This window comes from Leopardus geoffroyi, chromosome C3, assembly GCF_018350155.1.
Source record: "Leopardus geoffroyi isolate Oge1 chromosome C3, O.geoffroyi_Oge1_pat1.0, whole genome shotgun sequence".
In the NCBI taxonomy this organism is placed as follows: Eukaryota; Metazoa; Chordata; class Mammalia; order Carnivora; family Felidae; genus Leopardus; species Leopardus geoffroyi.
Window position 1 is genome coordinate 135,309,172 of NC_059338.1, and position 21,962 is coordinate 135,331,133.

General features: G+C 37.8%; 1 protein-coding gene across 5 annotated transcripts in view; it reads right to left on the reverse strand.

Annotated features, from left to right (window-relative positions):
* Positions 1 to 21,962, reverse strand: part of PREX2 (phosphatidylinositol-3,4,5-trisphosphate dependent Rac exchange factor 2) — a 294,292-nt gene that overhangs the window by 99,923 nt on the left and 172,407 nt on the right. For all 5 annotated transcript variants that reach the window (XM_045454996.1, XM_045454997.1, XM_045455000.1 and 2 more), the window contains 7 exons: positions 21,277 to 21,484; positions 13,792 to 13,971; positions 11,381 to 11,475; positions 10,511 to 10,593; positions 9,437 to 9,527; positions 8,660 to 8,788; positions 2,368 to 2,409 (listed from right to left, as the gene is read on the reverse strand). In XM_045454996.1, the coding sequence (XP_045310952.1) occupies positions 2,368 to 2,409; positions 8,660 to 8,788; positions 9,437 to 9,527; positions 10,511 to 10,593; positions 11,381 to 11,475; positions 13,792 to 13,971; positions 21,277 to 21,484 (828 nt within the window). The remainder of the gene's footprint in view (positions 1 to 2,367; positions 2,410 to 8,659; positions 8,789 to 9,436; positions 9,528 to 10,510; positions 10,594 to 11,380; positions 11,476 to 13,791; positions 13,972 to 21,276; positions 21,485 to 21,962) is intronic.

The window sequence follows — 21,962 nt, forward strand, 5'->3', positions numbered from 1 at the left end:
TTATCAAAGGCTTCCGTTTCATTCCAGGATTTGAGCACCTACTTAAATTCACCTTCTACAAACATGTTTTAAAATAGTAACACTTAATTTACTCTCCACTGTTTAAAAAGCTCAAATTCCATAGCCGGTCTAAAAAAGAATGGCATGGTTTCTAGACACACAAGTAATCCTAGTCATTATTCTGAAACTGTAGGGAAAAGAAAAAAAAAAGTAACAACAAAGAAATAAAAGAGAGATGAGAGAGAGAGAAAGAGACAGAGAGAAAGAGAAAGTAATAAAGGTGAGTTAAAAACAATATTTAGCAGGGGCGACTGGTGGCTCAGTCGGTTAAGCATCTGACTTCAGCTCAGGTCATGATCTCATAGTGCGTGAGTTTAAGCCCCACGTCACGTCGGGCTCTGTGCTGACAGCTCAGAGCCTGCAGCCTGCTTCAGATTCTGTGTTTCCCTCTCTCTGCCCCTCCCCTGTCTCTGTCTCTAAAATAAATTAAAAAAACAAAAAAACCCAGTATTTAGCAGACACAATCTACCCTTCACCTGTGGAGAGCATAATTCTGCAACCAACAACATGGAGTAATCTGGCTGCATTCTGATGCTACCCTATATATGAGGGAAAAGAAGAGTAAGTAAAGTAGGAAAAAGGAGAATGATGATGGAAATAGAAAAATAAAATTGAAATCAAAATAAGGATCTATAAGAACAGCCATTTAAATACTAATGAACAAAGCAATGTGTTCCAGGACTACTTCTGGAATTGGCATAACTAAGTTTGAATTTCCTCTGCCACTTACTATTAATGCATTTACTCAATAAGGCACCTAATCTTCCAGATACTCAAAAATATGTGTTGAACGAATACATTTACCAGTTATTATTAATTAGCCTGAATGTTAATTTTTTTCCACATTTAAAACTATGGAAAAATAATATTCTCACAGAGTGATTGTGAGAACCCAAGGAAATCCATAAGTATGAGGTATATCAACTGTGTGGTTATTAGGAAAACTAAAAAAAAGTAAGATATTTTGTTATTATTATTACTCAGTCAAAAAAACAAAACAACACTTCTTTAATTAAAGCAAAAATCAGCCAACAAACAAAAAAAGCCCTCTGGTTAACTTGACTTATTCATTCACTTATAATTTAAATTTTCCAGGTATGATAGATTGTAAAAGACCTCTCCTTCTAAGTACAGTCCACTTCTCCACCCCTTGAATCTAGCCCAACTACGTCTTTTCATAAACCAAAGTTAGACCAGTTTCACAATAAATGCCATGTACACAATTAACTTTACCAAAACCTGCTTCTTTCCTCCTTTTTAATTATATTCTGTGTCTGTGTGTGTGTATATATATATACATATGTGTGTGTGTGTGTGTGTGTGTGTGTGTGTGTGTGTGTGTGTATATACATACATCTATATGTGAGAGACAGAGAGAGAGAAAGGGAGAGAGAGAGGGAGAGAGGGGGAGGGGGAGAGGAAGAGGGAGAGGAAGAGAGGGAGAGAAAAGGAGATTTGTATTTTATTTTTCTCCTTTTTTTAAATTTAAATTTTATTTAGTTAACATATAGTACAACATTGGTTTCAGCAGTAGGATTCAGTGATTCATCACTTACATAATACCCAACGTTCATCCCAAGTGCCCTCCTTAATACCCCTCACCCATCTAGCCCATCCCCCACCCACCCCCTCCATCAACCCTCAGTTTGTTCTCTTTCATTAAGAGTCTCCTGTGGTTTGCTTCCCTCTCGTCTCTCCCCCCGCTTCCCATATGTTCATCTGTTTTGTTTCTTAAATTCCACATATGAGTGAAATCATATGGTATTTGTATTTGTCTTTCTCTGATTGACTTATTTCTCTCAGCAAAGTACTTACTGTCTCCATCCACATCATTGCAAATGGCAAGATTTCATTCTTTTGGATGGCTGAGTAACCGTCCATGGTGTATATATACTACATCCTCTTTATCCATTCATCAGTCAATGGACAGACAGTTGGGCTCTCTCCATAGTTTGGCTACTGTTGATAATGCTGCTATAAACACCTGGGTGCATGTACCACCTAGAATCTGTATTTTTGTATCCTTTGGGTAAACACCTAATAGCACAACCGCTGGATTGTATGGTGGCTCTATTTTTAGTTAAATATATATTTATATACATTTCCATGTTTGTACTATAACTGAAGATGAGAATATTTTGTGTTTTTATTAAAACTAAGTATTTTTTTAAAATCTTTGCAAGGCTTTAGAGTAAGTATGGATCATATTTCCATCTAATCTGTTAAAGGCATTGCTGTGATATCATGACACTTCTAAGGTCTCAGGCTACAATAATTTCAAATAATAAAAATAATGAGAAATATTACCTGAATATTCAAGAAGAGCCAGGAGTATCCTACACTTCACCTCTGCAGAAAAAGAAAGCATAGCAGTTAGTTGTTCAGTCTTTTTTTGCCATTGACACCACATTTTAACTGTGTAGTAAAAATTAGCACAACCTTACTCCATTAGATAATACAAATCCCATTTATTTGACATGCTATTCTTCCTATCTGCCTATATAAATTCTATCCATTTCTCAAGATGCTAAAATCCTTCCAGTTCCAAATTAAATTAGTCTGTGAAACACCCTTCAAATTCTGCTTCATCCTTTGTAAGTCACCCTTAGCTGCTGTAGTTTCCATAGTGTTCTCTAAGCTCCTACAGCTATTGTGGTCTTGATCAGTAAACTCTCAAACGGCATTTTTTCTTAGTTACTTAAACTTTTAAATATCGTATATGCATTTATAAACTTTATAAACATATTTTATTATACATTATATATTAGAATTATAAATTAATTACACAGACTATACTTGTAAGTTATATAATGTATATCTATATAATCTCTTTCTATATAGACTTCCTTTCCTATCTGTATGTCAAGATACTGTCCTAAAGTGCAGAACAATACTAAATATTTCCAAATACTCTTTTTCAGGACACATCTCCAAACGAGGGCAATCACAAATGCTCAATAAATGATGTGTATTAACTTCATACTCATTGCCTTACTTCTAATTAGTAAACAGTTTACTTGCAATAAGAAAATATGAAAATATTCCTACTCAAAGCTTCTTTATGTGCTAAAGATTATGGGAAATAAAAGAAGGTTAGGTTGCATCCTATTCCAGACAGGTTCACAATAGAGTCAGAGTGACAAAGTTACCTGATAAGAAATGTAGGAAATACTTGAGAGGACGTTACATTTTACAAAGAAGATAATAACACGAGAATTTCAGAGGCAGGAAAGTACGAGAAAGAGTCAGAAGAACCATCTGTTACAGTCATCCCCTCTTATCTATGTGGGATATGGACTAAGACCCCCAGTGGGTGCCTGAAACCATGGATAGTGCTGAACCCTATATATACGATGTTTTTTCCTGTACATACATATTTATTACAAAGTTTAATTTACAAATTAGGCACAGTAAGAGATTAACAACAAGAACTAATAATAAAATAGAACAATTATAATAATCTATTAAGTTATGTGAATATGGTCGCTCTCAAAATATCTTACTGTACTGTATTCAACCTTCCTCTTGTGATGATGTGAGGTGATAAAATGCCTACATGATGAGATGAAGTAGACATTGTGATGTAGAGTCAAGCTACTACTAACCTTCTGATGAGAAGTCAGAAAGACGATCTTCTGCTTCTTGACTGTGGTTGACTAAGGGTTAATGAAACCAAGGAAAGTGTACCAGCTTTGTGGTATTCGGAAAATTGCTAAAGTACACTTAACCCCTGAATAACAAAAGTTTGAACTGCATGGGTCCACTCATATATGGATTTTTTCAATAAATACAGTACAGTATTGTAAGTGGATTTTCTCTTCTTCATGATTTTCTTAACGTTTTCTTTCCTCAGGCTTACTTTATTTTAAGAATATAGTATATGATACATATAACACACAAAATATATATTAACTGAATATTTATGTTATCAGTAAGGTTTCTGGTCAGCAGTAAGCTATTAGTAGTTAGGTTTGATGGCGGGGTGGGGGGAGTCAAATGCATATTTTTGACTGTGTAGGAAATTAGAGCCCCTAATCCTCATGCTGTTCAATGGCCAACCATACTTTGACTTTCAATGTGCTCATTCATAAGTGATGATAACACCTATCTTATCTATTTCAGGAGCCTGATGATAACACCTATCTTATCTATTTCAGGAGCCTGTGTAAAAAAATAAAAAGGGATATATATTAAAAGCTTTGGAAAATTATTTAAAGAACCGTGTACCTGTGAAGCATTATTGTTATTATAATCTGGATCTAGCTAAAGTTGTATAGAATTCTAAGTGAGTCCTGAAATGTTTTTAAACATTTTTGAAAGTTACATTGTCAAGGGAGTAGGTACATAGCCTAAGAGTGGGAAAGAGTGCTAGCAAGAGAATACGGTAAAGAATGAATATCAAATTTCCAACAATCTAGCATAGAAAAGACTTTATTATATAATTTAGAGACTGAGATTGGGATATAGTTAGATAACCCCACTGAAAAATGGCTTCCACCATCAGGTTGATGAGTTTAGACTTATCTAACAAAAATCACTGTAAGTTTCTGGGGCAGGGTACCAGATTATTAACATGATATTTTAGGAAGATGAATATAGTATATAGTAATATATAAACCAGAAAAGATGGAGACAGGGGAGTCACCAGAAAACTATTCTAATTACTGAGGTAAGGAGAAAAAGGGGGAAATGGAGACTTATGATTTAAAAAAAGGAGAAGAACCTCTTTAGTTTATTTGGGACAACAGCAGAGAAAAAAATGGGGAAAAAAGTAAGTTGTTGAAAAAATGATAGATTTTGAGAAAAGTACAATTTTTGTAGGGAGCGAGAGTTGCAAATGTGTTCGCTAATAAACATTTGAATTTAAGGTGATGATGGGTCCAATTCTACCACTAATCTCCGTGTGTGTTTTTTTCACCCCATACCACCAAGCAATTATTCAACACTCTCGGGGTATCCTACAATTCGACTCAGTTCTGGCATTATCGACCTAAAGGCAGCATCAGATCTCACAGGGCAAAAGCTCAGTCCCACAAGACTGCCTGCCCCCCCCCCCCCCCCACACACACACACACTTCAGGTGCCACCTGTCAACAGGTGTCACCTGTGTTTCTGACTAACTAGCTACAGACTGGAGATTCCAACCACTCCTTCCTTAAGTTTGATCAATTTGCTAGAGTGGCTCACAGAACCCAGAGAAACATCTAAATCACCAGTTTATTATAAAAGGATAGAACTCAGGAGAAGCCAGAAGGAAGAGATGCCCTGGGAAAGGAAGGCATGGGGAAATGGTGCAGAGCTTCCATGTTCTCTCAATGCACCACTCTTCTAGAACCCACCTGGACGCTCTTCGAATCCCATCCTTTTGGGATCTTATGGAGGCTTCATTACATAGGCATGATTGATTAAATCATTAGTCACTGTTGACTGAACTACATCCCCAGGCCCTCTCCCCTGGGTGGGGAGGGGGATGGAATTTGGAAAGTTCCAACCCCCTAATCACAGGGTTGGCTTCCTTGCAACCAGCCCCCATCAGTAGAGGTTTTCCAAAAGTCACCTCATTGACAGAACAAAAGACACCTTTATTGTTCTCCTCACAAGAAATTCCAAGAGTTTTAGAAAATCTGCCAGGGACGGGGTCAAAGACCAGTTACATATTTCTTATTGTAAATCACAATATCACAGTGGGCTAATCAAGCAAAAATATCTTCAGTTGGCTGATAATTTGAGACGATAATTTAGTGTAGCGTTTAAGCAGGAGACAGGCATCAACTTTGTGACACTACACAATGAATCTATCCACCATTTACTCTACTGTTTTTTCTGCTCTCTTCTACCCTCAGTTTAGCAGGCTATGAATGGATGAATGACACAGTGTGATGTAGTTTAGGAATGACACTGTAACAGTGTTTCCTATATAAAGATCATATAATTGTTATGTTTTTATATCATCTTTGGTATATACTTGATAGGATATTTTGAAATCAGAGATGAATGAATGATGAGGTTCAGAACACACTATCCCAAAATATGACAATTTATCATACTGAAAATTTAACATGAAGGAATTTGAGGAACAGCAGATGTACAGAGGATTCTCTGCTTCTCCCCTGAAGCAGGTCATAAAACCTTCATGCGAGAAGTGCCTTCTCAATCCCAGAGGAAAAGAACATCCTTACCTCAGAACATGGAGGGATACTGAGAGGAACAGGCCTTGCTAAGTTTCCCCCAGTTTATTACCCTTTGTTCATACCCTTTTGTCCTATTCCATTTTCCCAAAATTTTCTACCCTTCATCAAACTTAGTTAAAAACCACTCAGGTTTAACCATGAAGACTCAGGTCTTCATTTCCTTACAAAGGCTCCCATGTCATGTAAAAGATACTAAATAAATGTATATGCTTCTCATTTGTTTTTTTTGTCTGGCTAATTTATAGGATCCCAGCCAGAGAACCTAGAAGGGTAGAAAGAAAAAGATTACCTTTTTCCTCCCTTACAGGAACATCAGAATGGGGTTATCCCAGCTACTTATATAAACCATGAAATGCTGGCAAGCTGACATTATGTTGAATTTCTATCCAAGACTTAACCCTTCATTAAATAATCCCCTATATAAAGACACATGGGAAATAGAAAATTACTTTTAAGTTGAATAGGATGAATTCATGATAAACTGGTGAGGACTTAAGATGAAAAGTAATATTTTTAATTAATTAATTATTTATTTTAGAGAGAAAGAGAGAGAGAGAGAGAGCAAGCAGGGGAGATGGGGACGAGGGAGAGAAAGAGAATCTTAGGCAGGCTCCATGTGTGCTCAGCAAAGAGCCTGACGCAGGACTTGATTCCACGGTCTTGGAACCATGAATTGGACACTCAACTGACTGAGCCACTCAGGTGCCCCAAAAATGTAAGGTTTTTTAAATGAGTATCACTAAAAATTAAGCTTTTTATATTGCATTAGAAAGTGTTTAAATGTTAAAGATAAGGCTCCTCAAAAAACAAAAGGTTTAATGATTTCTCTGTTCTTGATACTGCATTTAGTCTAAAAACAATTATAAGATGGGAAAAACCCTCAAAGATGATGAGAACAAGTGCATTTACAACTTCTATGAGTGTTATGATACTGGCATTTATTCCTCAAAAAAAATTACCTTTTACTCAGTAAAATGTATGTTTAAATTCCTTTAAACCTGGAAGCTTTTAAAAAATATATTTATCGTTTTTGTTATTCATTATTTTGGGGGGTTTTAAATTCAGACTTTTCATTAAATATGATGTTATGTGTAACAAGTAGCCATTATATTTAGCTATAAACTAATAATATAGCCAAGAAATCCAGCTGTCAAAAACAAGAGATTTCATCACAAGAGATTTATATGGAGTTCTCCATATCTATACAACCTGTTCCTTCTACTGATCGGTAATCAATATCTAAGATGTTATATTTGAGTACATTTCTAGGTGGAAAACTTAGTAATTCCAGAACACACACACATCTCTGTCATTTGGTAAATGAAGAAACTGAAGCCCAAGAGTTATGTCACAGGCTTAGACTCTATCTGGTTAAGAGCTCTCTTTTGTCGGCAAAGTATACAACTCTCTCTACTTCACCCTAAAACAAATGGTAGTGACTGGGGTTACGTTGCTATTCTGCTGAATACTATTTACCGTATCCAAATGACTGAGGGATAAAAATTTAAATGCAGGCATATACTTATTTACTCTAGAGGTTTCTCAACCTCAGCCCTATTGACATTTTGGGCCAAATAATTCTTTGTTGTGAGGGACAGTGTTGTATACCACACAACATTTAGAAGCATGTCTGGCCTCTACGCACTAGATGCCAGTAGCACACTCACAATCGTGACAACCAAAAAAAAATATCTCCAGACATTTCCAACCACTGGTCCAACGTTGGGAAGACAACCACTGAATCAGGCATTTAAAAAAAATCAAACATATTTCTCATTTCATTTTATTTCACTATAATCATTTTGGAAACCCTCAGAATTTCCTACATAATACTCTAGCCCTAAACAACATGAAATGAGAGTCACTAGAATCATCTTGAAGTGTTACATCTCCAACTGTAGGCTGTACCAATTATAGGATGTTGAGTAAGCAATGTTATGGTAGCTAATAACAATAAACTTGGACAAACACGTCCAAAAAGGAAACTTGAAAACCAGTGATAAAACCTATGTTATTATTTTGATTCTCATGGATTCACAATTAAATTTTTAGACTTCCCATAAAACTTAGCTTCATGACTTTTGTGAATCTTTTAGAAATTTTTCTGATATTGTTTCATATTATAAAATATGAAACTCTCTCCATGTTCCACTTTTCTTCTTAAGTATGAGCCCTTATTCTATTTACTGAAAATATTCTTCATGATTCATTCTACATTGTTTAGATCCTTGGAGCATAAGGCTCTATAATTCTATTCCTTTTTCCTTCTTCCTACCTCACCCGTTCCAGTTATTTTATTTTCCTCATAACATGAAATACTGCAAAAAGTAATCAGGGCACTACTGAGTTTTGGGGGTTTAAATGATTATTGCTAATGCTATACAATGTTCTTTGCTTTTCATCCTGACCTTCAACAAATTTTCTGATGTTCTGAGCAAGATTCCGGACACTGCTGGGAAGATTCCAAGGGTCTTGCTTGATGTGAAGCCTTAACCTTTTTGGACAACTCAGCTTTGGTTCCATTTCCTGCTGAAATTCTAAATAAACACAGAAAAGCTCTTATAAGTTTCAACCATTTACCAAACAGTTAATAAACCAGTAAGCTTCAGAATTCTCTTTCATTCCTGCCATCCTGGATTATTAGCATGGTGGTAATTTCTCTAGTTACATTACAGGAGAAAATTGGTTAAACCTAAAAAAAAAAAGTCAAACCTTATAATTATTTTCTTACAAATGTTTAAACCAAGGGAACAGTTTAGATTAAAAATTCTGTTTTCAATGTCCAAAACTAGAGGTCACAAAGTGGTGGCTCTAGATCTTGGTCTGTTTGGCTGTTCTGTTTGCCAACACACATTCCAGAAACCCCTTCCCCCACCAATGGGCTATAACCAAGTAGGCACTTATGCTGGTTTCAGCAAAAGCAGTGCAACACCTCTTCAATTAACTCATTTCGATTCATTCTAGTCCCTATAGGAATTGAACATTTTAAACTTTCAAAGAAACTAAAAGGTCCTGTACTGACCTTTTTATATATATTCAAAAATAACTAAACTGAATTAATATTAAGGAGATTTTGAAGCATGAGCAGCCATTTTCTTCTTAAACTATGCTTTTGTTTCGTGACTATATTATTTCCCACTTTTGTTTCCCAATTGCTTCTAATAATGATTTTTTTTAAACCTTACCTTGTAATCCTTGCCCTGGTGTGAGGTACTTGGTTTGCTCAAAGGCCCTTACAACAGCTTGCCCTTTTAGGAGATTGGTAATCGAATCCACCTATCGTAACAGCAGAGATTTCTGAAAGTTACATACTTCTCATAATATATAGTATACATTTCCAAGAGTAACTCTTGTAAAACAGCTTTCTCTTAGAGCCACAATTATTTTTGAAATCTCAGGATGCTTGCAAAAATCCACCTTTGAATAAAATATTGGAATAAACTCACAGATAATACTTGCAATATTTCCTACCACACCATATATTAATATAAAGTATAAATATATTTTATATGTTTGCTTTACAAAGAGAGATTTCTAGAGTTATTAAAAAAAACCCTAAAAGAAGTCATCATAATCCTTCTCAAAGCAGTAAAAGCTTCTACATTATCGATTTTGGTTATGGAGATATATATATATATATATATATATATATATATATATATATATATATATATAATTGATATAATTGCAAAACACCCGGGGCACCTGGGTGGCTCAGTTGGTTAAGCATCTGACTCTTGATTTTGGCTCAGGTCATGATCTCACAGTTCATGAGACTGAACCCCATGTTGGGCCTAGCGCTGACAGCATCGAGCCTGCTTGGGATTCTCTCTCACTCTGCCCCTCCCTTGCTCTCTCTCTCTCCTTCTCTCTCAAATAAATAAACATTTAAACAAATTTTAAAAATGCAAAACACCAACACAAGCACTACAACAACCTTGTGCTCCTTAAAATTAGGAATAAAGTTAAGCAAGAAATGTCATGAAGAATTCTGAAAATAAATAAAAAATACTAAAAGAATAATGCCTGTGTTTATAACTGTAATGTTTCCAAGAACCATAAAATACTTGATAGTCACAACAATCCTTTAGGTTGGTTGGCTGAAGAATCTTTATTCCCATTTTAAATTGTGGAAATTGAGGTACAGGGGGCAGAGGAACAGATTGAGGCCTTTCCATTTTTATTCCAAGTTCTTTTTACTCTGTCTACAGAAGGGACTCCTGACAGTTTGGCCTGTGGAAAAAAAGAAAAAATCATACCTGGCTGAAAAGATGCTCGAGACAACTATGTATCTTGTCCTGTTTATCGTGAGAAATGCGAACACTGAGGGGAAGCTCATCACCTGGATATAAAGATAAATCTTATGTTTAACATGCTAAAATATTTTAATATAAATAAAATAAGAAAATAATCTTTCGACATGAGCTCTTATTCCATCAAGTTCTTATATTCAGATAAGAGTCCCAAAAGACTCAATAGCAGTTAGAGTATCAGATGAATGCTCTTTGAAATGCAGGTGGAAACAGAGTGCCTCACAGGAACAAACACTGTATATCCCATGTCAACGATTCTTTCAAATGGTGCAGTTATCTAATGGTTACATAGTTGAAATAAACTGCCTATTTCAAAATTAAGATGTGTCCTAACTGGGTGCCAGGTCTTTGTTGTTACCACACTCCAACTAAGCTATTTGCAGGATATTTCTAACTTTCAGTGTTTTCCTCACCATTCGTCTCCCCGCCACCCACCTCACCTCCAAGGCCAGTTCAGGAGCATCTACTGTCTCAGAAGTCCTCGGTTTCAAAGCCCGTCCCACCTCCTCCCACAATCAACGCCTAACGTTTTAGCACAACCCGTTGCCAGGGACCCTCGCATCCTTCACAGTACCACGAAACTTCCTAAGATACACATTCAGATCAGAATCCATTTGTTTCTCTCATCTCTTTTTAATTCACTCTGTTTACCATGGGCCCGCGACGCTAACTTTATTGAACACGTGCGACTGAAACGCAGTACGAGCGACAGCCAAGAATGCCTGACAGACGGTGAAAACGCAAGCCGATCCAAGGACTCCAGCCCTTAAAAGTACCCCCCGGAGGCCGAGCGTGGCCAAGTGCGGCCGGACGCACCTGAGTCCATCTCGTCGCTGTGGAGGTACGAGCTGCACTGGCTGCTGCAGATGCTGGTGAAGGACGCGATCGAGTTCCTGTTGCTGTTGCAGTCGCTGGAAAGAAGGAGGCACATGTCACTTTGGGGGCACATCTGCCAGCTCTTACTAGAGAAACGCATCCCGTCACAGTTCTACTTACTGACAGGTCTAACAGAAAATTACGAGAAAGAGAAATTTTGTTCTACTTACTGACAGGTCTAACAGAAAATTATGAGAAAGAGAAATTTTGTTCAACTCGCATTTTATCTTACGTTGAAAAAAAAAATCTCCAATGCAGTCATACTTCAAGATGTCTTATGCCGCGTAAGCTACTCCTGAATGAACTTTTTTAAGTGGGAAGTTAGAAAACGAGGAGTCCAGCTGCACCTCAAACTCTTCCTAATCTATTTGACGCTATGTGTCTGTAGTTAATTTGCTGATAGAGACAAGGTCCTGTTTCCTGATCTCTGCCTTTCCACTCTTTCTGGGAGCTTTAAATTCTAACTCATCAATTGCACCCTGAGCTAACCCCAGAGAGGACCCACACCTTGTCCCCACCTCAGAGCTCAGCACGGGCTGCCACACCCGGGAAGTGCTCGGTAATCACTGTCCCGGGAAAGAGTGATTAAAAGGTTGGTGTGTGAATATGGACACGTTACAGATTTCAGGAAAGAGTCCACGAGGCAAAATATATTTTTCCTCTCAGAACTGGTAAAAAGGACTTATTTAACTTTAAATTTACATTCAAAATTTCTATTTTAGCCTAGAGGGAGACTTTGAGGGTAATTTCAATTATCTGATAACTAGAAATTGAGGTAAGAAAGTATTTTCAGATCTGTAATTTCCCACTGGAGGACCACCACAGATTCCTATTAAACAGCCTACTGGTATCCTTTGAAGCGAAAAGTGAATGAAATGGTAAAAGTGGTTAATCTGTGTTCTATATTATTAAATCTCTAGGAATAATTAACTCTTACATATTCATTAAAATCCTTTTCACATAGAAATTGGGACAGTACACTGGCTGAGAGAGAAACTGTGAGCCAGACCACCTGGTTTCACAGGCACATTATATAACTCATCTGGACTCAGCTTCCTTACACTTAAAATGGAGTTAATATGGGAATGTGCCACATCAAGCCATGGTGGGAATTATGTGAAATCATCTTGTTTCCCCATGTGTCTGGTGAAAATGTTTTTAATGTTAGCTGTTAGTTTGTGCTACACATCTCTGAGGAGAATAGCTTTAGTAATACTTACTTAGTATCTTTTCATTGTAAACCACTGCATAATATATAACAGCAAATAAGAGTTTTTGTCTTCGATTAAGGCAAGTAAGGTAGGGGATGCTGAAGTGGCATGTGGCACATGCGGTGGGTTAGGACAGCTGTCAATGAGGTGTCAGGTGACACAAAGATTGAAAGAATAAGCAACTCCAGTTAAGGAAGTTCACTGGAGGAGCCATGTTGGAGTCTGGTAGGAAGACAGACTTTGGAGGGTTGGTTGTGTCTCTCCCTAAAATTCACAGCTGGAAGTCTAACACTCCATACCCAGGAATATGATCTTATTTGGAGGAGGGTTTTCACAGACATAATTAAGTTAAAATGAGGTCATTAAGGTGGGCCCTAATCCAGTATGACTGGTGTCCTTAGAAGAAGGGGAAATGTGGACACACACAAAGACAGTGGGAAAAGACGGCCATCTACAGCCAAGGAATGAGGCCTCGACCTGATCCTTCCTCCACAGACCTCCATAGACCCCCATAGAAGAGAAGGCCCCGCTGACACCTTGATCACAGACTTCCGGCCCCAGAACTGTCAGATAATAAATAAATAAACCTCTTCTGTTTAAGCCATCCAGTCCTTGGTACTTTGGTACAGCAGTCCTACCTACCAAGATTATGCAGAAAGCGTGCAAGGAAGGAAAAAATACACAAAGCTGGTCATGGAGGTGAGCAGGTGAAATTAGTCCAATTAGCTTGGAATTTAGAATATAACAAGCAAGGGGAGAAATACAACAAGAAGAACTCCTATTCACTATCCAATAGTCCAACAATCAGAAACAGATATTTGGAAAAAAAAGTTAACATAGGCCCAATTGGCTTATTTGCTATACATATTACATACTCTGTAACAAAACGAGTCCCCCAAGTTAGGTCCACAGAGCTGGAGGAAAAAAATGCTTTTTTCCAAATTACTAAGGTTATGAAAAACGAATAATTGAAAGATTATGTGGAATCCCTATGCTTTCTCTGGGGTGGGTAACAGCCAGCGGTTATTTTGTGAGGGTAACAAATAAAAACGACAAAAAGTTTTTTCAAGATCTTTGGGGAAAATACGGAATCATATTTGACTGTGTTGATGAGATGAGTTCCAGGAATTAATGAATTACCTGTAAGAGTCTCTGTTGCTGATGGTGTCATGACCTGAATCTTCCTGCTCATCTCCCGCCATATTAAAACAGACTCGTTTGCTATTTCTTTCTCCCTTCTCGTTGTCACTGTCTGTTGGTCCTGTGCACTCTGATGTCTTACGTTCTAATTTAGGAGAATATGTTATGGAAGACAGAAGGCTGCAATGTGATATTAAAAAAAAATAAGTGCATGTTTTCAAACTGGCTGCTACGGATAACCTCCTTACTTGTTGAATATGATAGGCTTACAAATACTTCTAAGCTGTTTGTTTCACATAAAATAAGTATTTGATTGCATAAAAAAAATGATCACACGGGGTGCCTGGGTGGCTCAGTCGGTTAAGTGTCTGATTCTTGATTTCAGCTCAGGTCATGATCTCAGTTTGTGAGACTGAGCCCCACATGGGGCCCATACTGACAGCATGAAGGCTGCTTAGGATTCGCTCTCCCAATTTCCCTGCCCTTCCCTGTGCATGTGTGCAAGTGGCACGCTCTCTCTCTCTCTCTCTCAAATAGATATATATATTTTTAAAGTTCATACGAAGTTCACCTTTTCTTCTCAGAATAATGGAAACAGCACACAATTTAGACTAGAAAACTGTGTTCAAATCCCAGTTCTGCCACTCACTAGTTTTGTTACCACAGAAAAACTAGGATAGTTCTCTCTGACATCCACAATATGGGGAAAATAAGGACTCGCCCAAATGAAATGAGAATACGTTCCTGTACATAATGCGTGTCACCTCTCTCCCCTGGCCATTATCACCACTATCACTGCCACCTGAAAATACCTGGAAAACTTTACAGTGCTACCCAAATATTAAAATAAACACTAAATATGCTTAAATATCCTCACTGGCTTTCACTCAGATATGAAAAACCCATCTATCTATCTACCCCTGCCTTGGGCTTCTCCCAGGCTTTGTCTCTTTTGACAGAGAGAATATCGTGTGGTCAATCCTTTCAAACTGTTTATACAAGTGATAATGTCATAAGACATTAAACAGAGTCACACACAATATAAGGATAGGAGGCAGCAGGGGCTACCCCATATCATCCACACTCTAGTCACGATGATGCATCACAAATCTACCCAAATGAAAAGTTCTCCCACTTGGCTCAAGACTAACAACACAACCTTGAGCCAAGTGGGAGATGCCAGATTCTGAACTGGCATCATACTTGATGTGCACTTTGAGTAGCACGGATTCCATCACTCCAGACTTGAATGTTTGCCTGTAAAAAGTTTCTGTTAGTACTCACTCAAAATTATGAAAACATGGAATCAATCTGTTATCAAACAAAATGCTGTAAAACTTGCAAAACGAAGTGAACCATATCTTATGAAAGGGCTCCTGCATGGCTTCTGCAGCCAACAATCATCTTCTCGCCAAGTAGTGATGGCATTCTGTTCTAATCAACAGCACAAATGTACAGATCTTCACGCTCATCTTTCCATAGCAAGGTCATGGCTGTTTTATTTCAAGACTATGAGAATGTCTTATACTTTCCATGGATAACCCACAGTGCCATGCACTGAGTAAATATTTAAGAGAATTTGCGAATTACTTAATTAGACGTATCTATTGTACCGTGCATTGTTATTGATGCTGTGCATACAGCAGTTTACAAAACAAAGCCCCTGTCCTCCTGGAGCTTGGGTTCTACTGGGAAGAAACTAACTATAAACAAGTAAACTATATAGTGTATCGCATGGTGACAAATGTTAAGAAGGAAAATAAAGAAGGGGAAGAAGCTGGAGCTGCAACTTTAAATAGTGTAGTCAGGGAAGGTCTCACTGGGATATGACATTTGAATAATATTTTGGCATTTTATAGGTTTTAGATACCAGTGAAAATCAGGGGGCTGGGTTACATTGCTCAATGTAGGCACTGTGAAGCTATAAATTATTTTAAACAGAGTTTTCTTATTTGCAAAGATACTTTTATGTCTTGGAAGACAGATGTGTATTTATTCACTCCTTCTCCCCAAAAGCTTAAAACATTAGATTAACTCCAATTACCCAAAGCCTATACTGCACAGACAGATGAACTCTGAATACTAAAGAGGAAGGAGATGTAGGAGTTCTCATTTTGCAAGGAGTACTCTGTGCTTTATGTATCTTTTAAATTAAAAGTCATGGGGCTGAGCATACTCATTTTTTTTCAAAGTCATATGAATTATATCCACATTTTTGCTCTTCATTTTAAACAGCTGCAATGATGCCTGCACTGACCCTGTGGGAACAAATGTTAGGCTAACAAACGAATGACAGAAAACCTGTGTTTCTGACACCACGTCTTTGCATAAAATTTCTAGATCCTTAAACTAATAACGTATAAAGCTTTAATACTTGTGCATATGGAAATAGTTTGCTTTTGCTCATATACAATATTAAGCTACCTAGTACAGGCCCATTAATTCTAAGTTAAAGTCTCAAGCAGGCCAATCTCCTTCTCACACCCTTGATGAATAAAGATTTTTGTATATACTATCTGGCATCAACCTGTGTGTGTTTTTCTGTTAAACTGAGACTTAAATATCATCATCTTTATCATTTTCATCAGACCTAACATTTGTTGAGCTCTTATGCCAGTCACCATGCTAAGAACTTAATAGGTATTAAATTCATTCAATCCTAAAACTCCTTTATGAAGTAGGTATTACTATGATGATGATGATGATCCTCATTCTAGAGATGGGGTGAGTAAGACACACTCTTTCTTTTTTTCAACGTTTATTTATATTTGGGACAAAGAGAGACAGAGCATGAATGGGGGAGGGGCAGAGAGAGAGGGAGACACAGAATCGGAAACAGGCTCCAGGCTCTGAGCCATCAGCCCAGAGCCTGACGCAGGGCTCGAACTCCCGGACCGCGAGATCGTGACCTGGCTGAAGTCGGACGCTTAACCGACTGCGCCACCCAGGCGCCCCAAGACACACTCTTATATACATATACTGTGCAAATTAAGAAGCACATCCCCTCCCTGCATATCATTTATACATGCTGGAGGGAGGAAGGGGGTCATTAGTGTTGATCACCACATCCCAGTCCTCCTGGACACATGACTGGGTGGCCTCCCCTACCCTATGATGGTAAGAATGACCACGTAACTTGTTTCCACCAGTATGGTGTAAGTGGAGGTGCCAGGAGTCCCTTTTAGGTGCCAGTCTTTAAGCCAGTGTGCAGCCTACCTCATTCCCTCTTGCTGGTGTGACAATCAGAGTCACTCCTACTGATGGGGGCTCTGTCAGTCTGAACTCTAAGTGAGGTCAACATGGAGTGGAAACCCTGTGACCCAGATGAGCATGGAGAGAAAGCCTCTCGCTTTAAGTCCGTGGGGCTTTAGAGTTTTGTTAGCATCAGAAAAAAAAAAAACCAGTTGTGTAGAAAGGCAGATATCTGGAAGAATGACATATGTGACTGGGATACAGGAGTATCTACTTTATCCTGGGGAAGCTGATCTCCACAGATCGGCCTTTAGCCTGACACTTGAGTGCCTAGAAGGCTAGCTGCAGACCTCAGGAGCAGTGCTAACCAGGCAGAGGTTTGTCATGTTCCAGGATCAGAAAAAGGCTAGAGCAGCTGGAACTCGGGGAAATGGCTTTGGACAGGCTGACAGGGGCAGGCTGTGGAGGGCTACACAGGCCACAGTGATGTAGTTGACATTATGTTAATGGCATTGCAATGCGATTAAACGGTTTTAAGCAAGGAACTGGCATGATTTAGGTTTATAGATCCTTCTGGCATCTGCTGAACGTAGAATGCATGAGAGGGACATAGCTGGAAACTCCCACAGTGGACACTAGTGAGGAGACAATGGTGACCCAGTCTAAGGTGATGGAGCGGATACATTCTGAGGTATAACTGACTGAACTTGACAAGGTACTACAGGCGAAGCGGGAGGAAAGAGAAGAATCAAAGGTAATACCCAGATTCTGGCTTGCAGAACTGCAGACGTGGGGAATACCTGAGAAGAGGGAAAACTCTCATGTGGAAGGAGTCAAAGTAGGTTTAGTACCAGGAAATCTAGAATTCAGTTTTGGAAACATACTGAAGTTAGAGATTTAATGTGATATGTCCCTGTGTTTCATAACCCACGTTACAGAGGGACTGCGGGAATAAAATCAAACAGTGTGTATACTAATACAACTGTGCCTGGCACCTAAGCCCCTACAATACACGTTAGAGCTCATGAAGCTATGCCCTCTTTTCATACATTTAAGAGCAAAATGCTTGGGAAAACCTCAAAGATAATTCCACTGTCGGTCCTACCATGCCTACCTGCAAGCCCAGCTCATTAAGGGTCCCACAGTGCCATTTGTTGATCATTCAGTCTGGGGCATTTGCACCTGTAAAATGCAGTCTGTTCTCAGCTTTCCTATCTTCACTAGCCCTCAGTACTCTTTATTCATTCCTTCCCTGACAAATACACAAACCCTGCATCTTAAAGTCCCGACGATGGTTTGGATTATCCGCAGATTATCCTTTACTTAGGTCTCATACCTACGTGTCATTAGTCAGAAAATAGCCCATGCAATGGCCAAAGTATTTAGCTTCAATGAGACAGGAATCACAGAATTTTGAATAAGTTCATAACGTCACCTTATTTCATGTTTATAGACAACAAATATGTCTCTAGTTCCATCTCTGGATCTGACTGAAGTAGGAACATTTAGTGGGATGTCTATGCGTTGAAGAAAATTTTATTTCTAGAAGGGTTCCCAAGTGGCGGGGGAAGCAGACAAGCTCAGTACCAGGCCTGTTCACAGGAATGAATGATTTCCAGAAAGGCCAGCAATGAGGTGTGATGAGGCAATTCCTCTTAAAACTTGGCAAAGTATCAGAGACCTGCTTCTCCACTCTGCAGAGGCATCTCTGTCTGACCAAGAATAATTACTACATGGTGAGAAAATTGTTGGGTAACTAGCTTTTCAAATAATTTGTCAAGCTCGACTGCACTGCAGTATCTCTGAATGGGGCAACAGGGACTCCAGGCAGTTGGACAACTGCACTGTTTTAAAATGATTATGCTGCACATTGAATTACATGGAACATATTTATATTTAGAATTAAATTATATGGTGCACACAGAGAAGACCAAGGAAGTTTCTCAAATCACTTACACATTTCATGTCATTTTCCTAATAAACACGCACAGTAAGGTAAAGGGTTTTAGAGTGGGAAAATCTTAAGAAAAACAGTAAAAATAAGTAATTATTTTCAGTAGTTTTGGCTAATAAAAATAGCCTAACTTCTTTCTTCAATGAGTGCTTTAAATATAAAGTATTTTAAGCCAGGTAAAGGGAGCCCTTTGGCTCTAACCACTTTCTTAAAAATGTATCTACATTAGCTAAAGTTAAAAAAAAAAAGTCAGTAAATTAACAAAGACAGATGAAGTCTGGACAACTGCCAGGAAGTGCTGAGTAGTCAATGCATTAGAGGCCTCATCTCCAAGGTAGTGTCTGCGTAGGCACATCAATACTCCTGCCATTGGTAAAGGACTCATCTGAAAAGCAGGAATAATCACTCTTGGACTAACTGGCAGTCTGGGATCCGACCAGATGTTCTCCTAAAATCCCTCTGAGAGCTAGGATTCGTGATTCAGTGCCACAATTTATTGCTTTATTAACAAAGATTCTTACTCTGTGCACTTCCTAAATACTTTAAGGGGGGAAAAACTGGTTTCTAAAATACAACATATCATATAATAAAATTCCATTTATTAAATAAAACAAAATACAATGCCCTAAGATATTAACTTATGTGTCACATGAGTGATTCTCACACAATCCAAAGTATGATACCATTCCCTAAAAATAACCACCCATTCTCTTAGCAACCCCAAACTATTTAATTCATCTGTAAATGGGACAGTCACAATATAATACACCAATGCTATATGTAATTTTGAAAACTAGTGTATTAGACACAAGAAGGCAGGATTTCCAGTCTAAATTAACTCGTAAAAATGTCAGAACAAAGCAGCGTAGTAAATAGTAACTACCTAAAGATAACCTTAGAAATATGATGCATCTCATATGGTGATCCTTATCTCTAAATTTCAAAGATATAAGAGATCATGTCAATTAAGATTGTATTAGTATAATGTCCAATGACCAAAAAAAAGGCTTAGAATAAGTTCTAAATATTTTATGTCAAAACTGAATTATCCAAGGAAGTGTGAGATAATGTGTGTGGAGATTAAACAATACACACCCAATAGCAATCTCAATCTATAACCTTATAAAGAGAGTACAATAAGAAGGGGATAATGTGTCTATACCATTTTCAGAATTCTACCAACTTCAGATATACTCAGCAATTTCAACTCCTTGAAAGATGAGCAAGTATGATGTTAAGCACTGCCTGATGACTTTTTGTATTAATTTTTATAATTTTCATCACAAACTTGTAATGTGTTATTATTCTTCATCCTGTTTAACACATGACTAACCAAGCTATCACAAAGCCCATGTTGTTTTGACCATACAGAGTTGTCTTGACCACCTGTGAAGCATCATCACACAGCGAGACGTGGCAAACCATCCCACAGAGTTGAGGCAATTGTCCAACCATCAAATTTTAAAATAAGAATCGGAGTTGACCTCTTTGGAAAAGTTTTTTTTTTTTAACTTTTTTAATGTTTATTTATTTTTTGAGAGAGAGACAGAATGTGAGGGAGGGAGGGGCAAAGAGAGAGGGAGACAGAGAATCCAAAGCAGGCTCCAGTCTCTCAGCTGTCAGCACAGAGTCTGACACAGGGCTGGAACTCACGAACTGCAAGATCATGACCTGAGCTGAAGTTGGACACTTAACCGATTGAGCCACCCAAGCACCCCTGGAAAAGTTTTAATTAACTACCTCTGTTTCTCTGTTCTTGGTAAAAATTTCCAAATGACCGGCATAGCTATTTGAGTTAGTGCTTAGTAAACCATTAATTCAATCAGAAGGAAAAAAAAAAAAAAAAAAAAAGGTTGCTAGTCATTGGTCCTATGGATACATAATTTTGCATTTACTTATTTAACAGGCATGTTAAAGATGTTACATTTTATATTTTTCCATACACATCTATTGAGTGCATATATATCAAATACCGTGTTCTGTTCCATAAAGCATACAAGGAGATCCCTATACCTAGTTGGTACTCTTTCAATCATATTTTTCAATTTACTATTTGCACATTGAGATTTATTTAGTGTCTTCTAGAAGACAGAATTTTGTTCATCTCTTCTCTGGTATTAAATGCTTCCTTAAAATATATATCTATATATTTATCATGTTATATCATTTTTAAGGTATTGGAATAAAGAGGATCTATGTGATTTACACATACACACATACATACACACACACTTGTACATTTCTAAAAATGAAAGAGAATGATGGATGTTCAAAAAAGTCACATTTTCTATAGCTATTTTATTAGGCACAGTTAAAAGTACAGTAAATAAAATACTTACTCATCAATTTGACAAACACACATCTCCACCTCTTTCAGTGCAGTCTGAAGTTTGCCCAACAGTTTCTGATAAATATCTTGAGTTTCTAGGTCTTCCTCTTTTAACAAATATCGGAGCCCATGTCCATCCTGCTGTCCCAGAGACAGACCTGAAGGGGCTGCCATTGTTGTGATTGTGTGTTGAATGTACACCATAGGGCTCAGTTTCCCTGAGGAGTTAACATTATTCCAGAACAATATTTATGACCTTTGACTTACAGTAACGATCCAATGCAATTCATTCTAGACACCCAAGCTAACATAAAATAAAATGCCAATCCGATGCTGAATTTAATTCAGGAATTAAAGCTTCTGGGAGTTGTGATTAAAATATGATTCGATCTCATACCCTATTGTGACGGTGTGGAGTGGCCCTGGGCTGAAACAGCTCCTCCTGTATTTTTCTCACAGTTATGGGGCCACTTCAGACTCGTCGTTTTCACAGCAGGATAAGCTGTGTCTATCATACATGTGAGGAAGGCAAGAACAACCACTCTTCTTAGAGAAAAAATAATAAAAATGAATAACTCTATTTTCATTTGATAAATGCTTATGTATAATTATCCAAATGAAAATAGAGAGGATTCCTGTCTTTATAAAATTCAGACTTGTTTGCACACAGAGGAATCTATCACATTTCAGGGATGC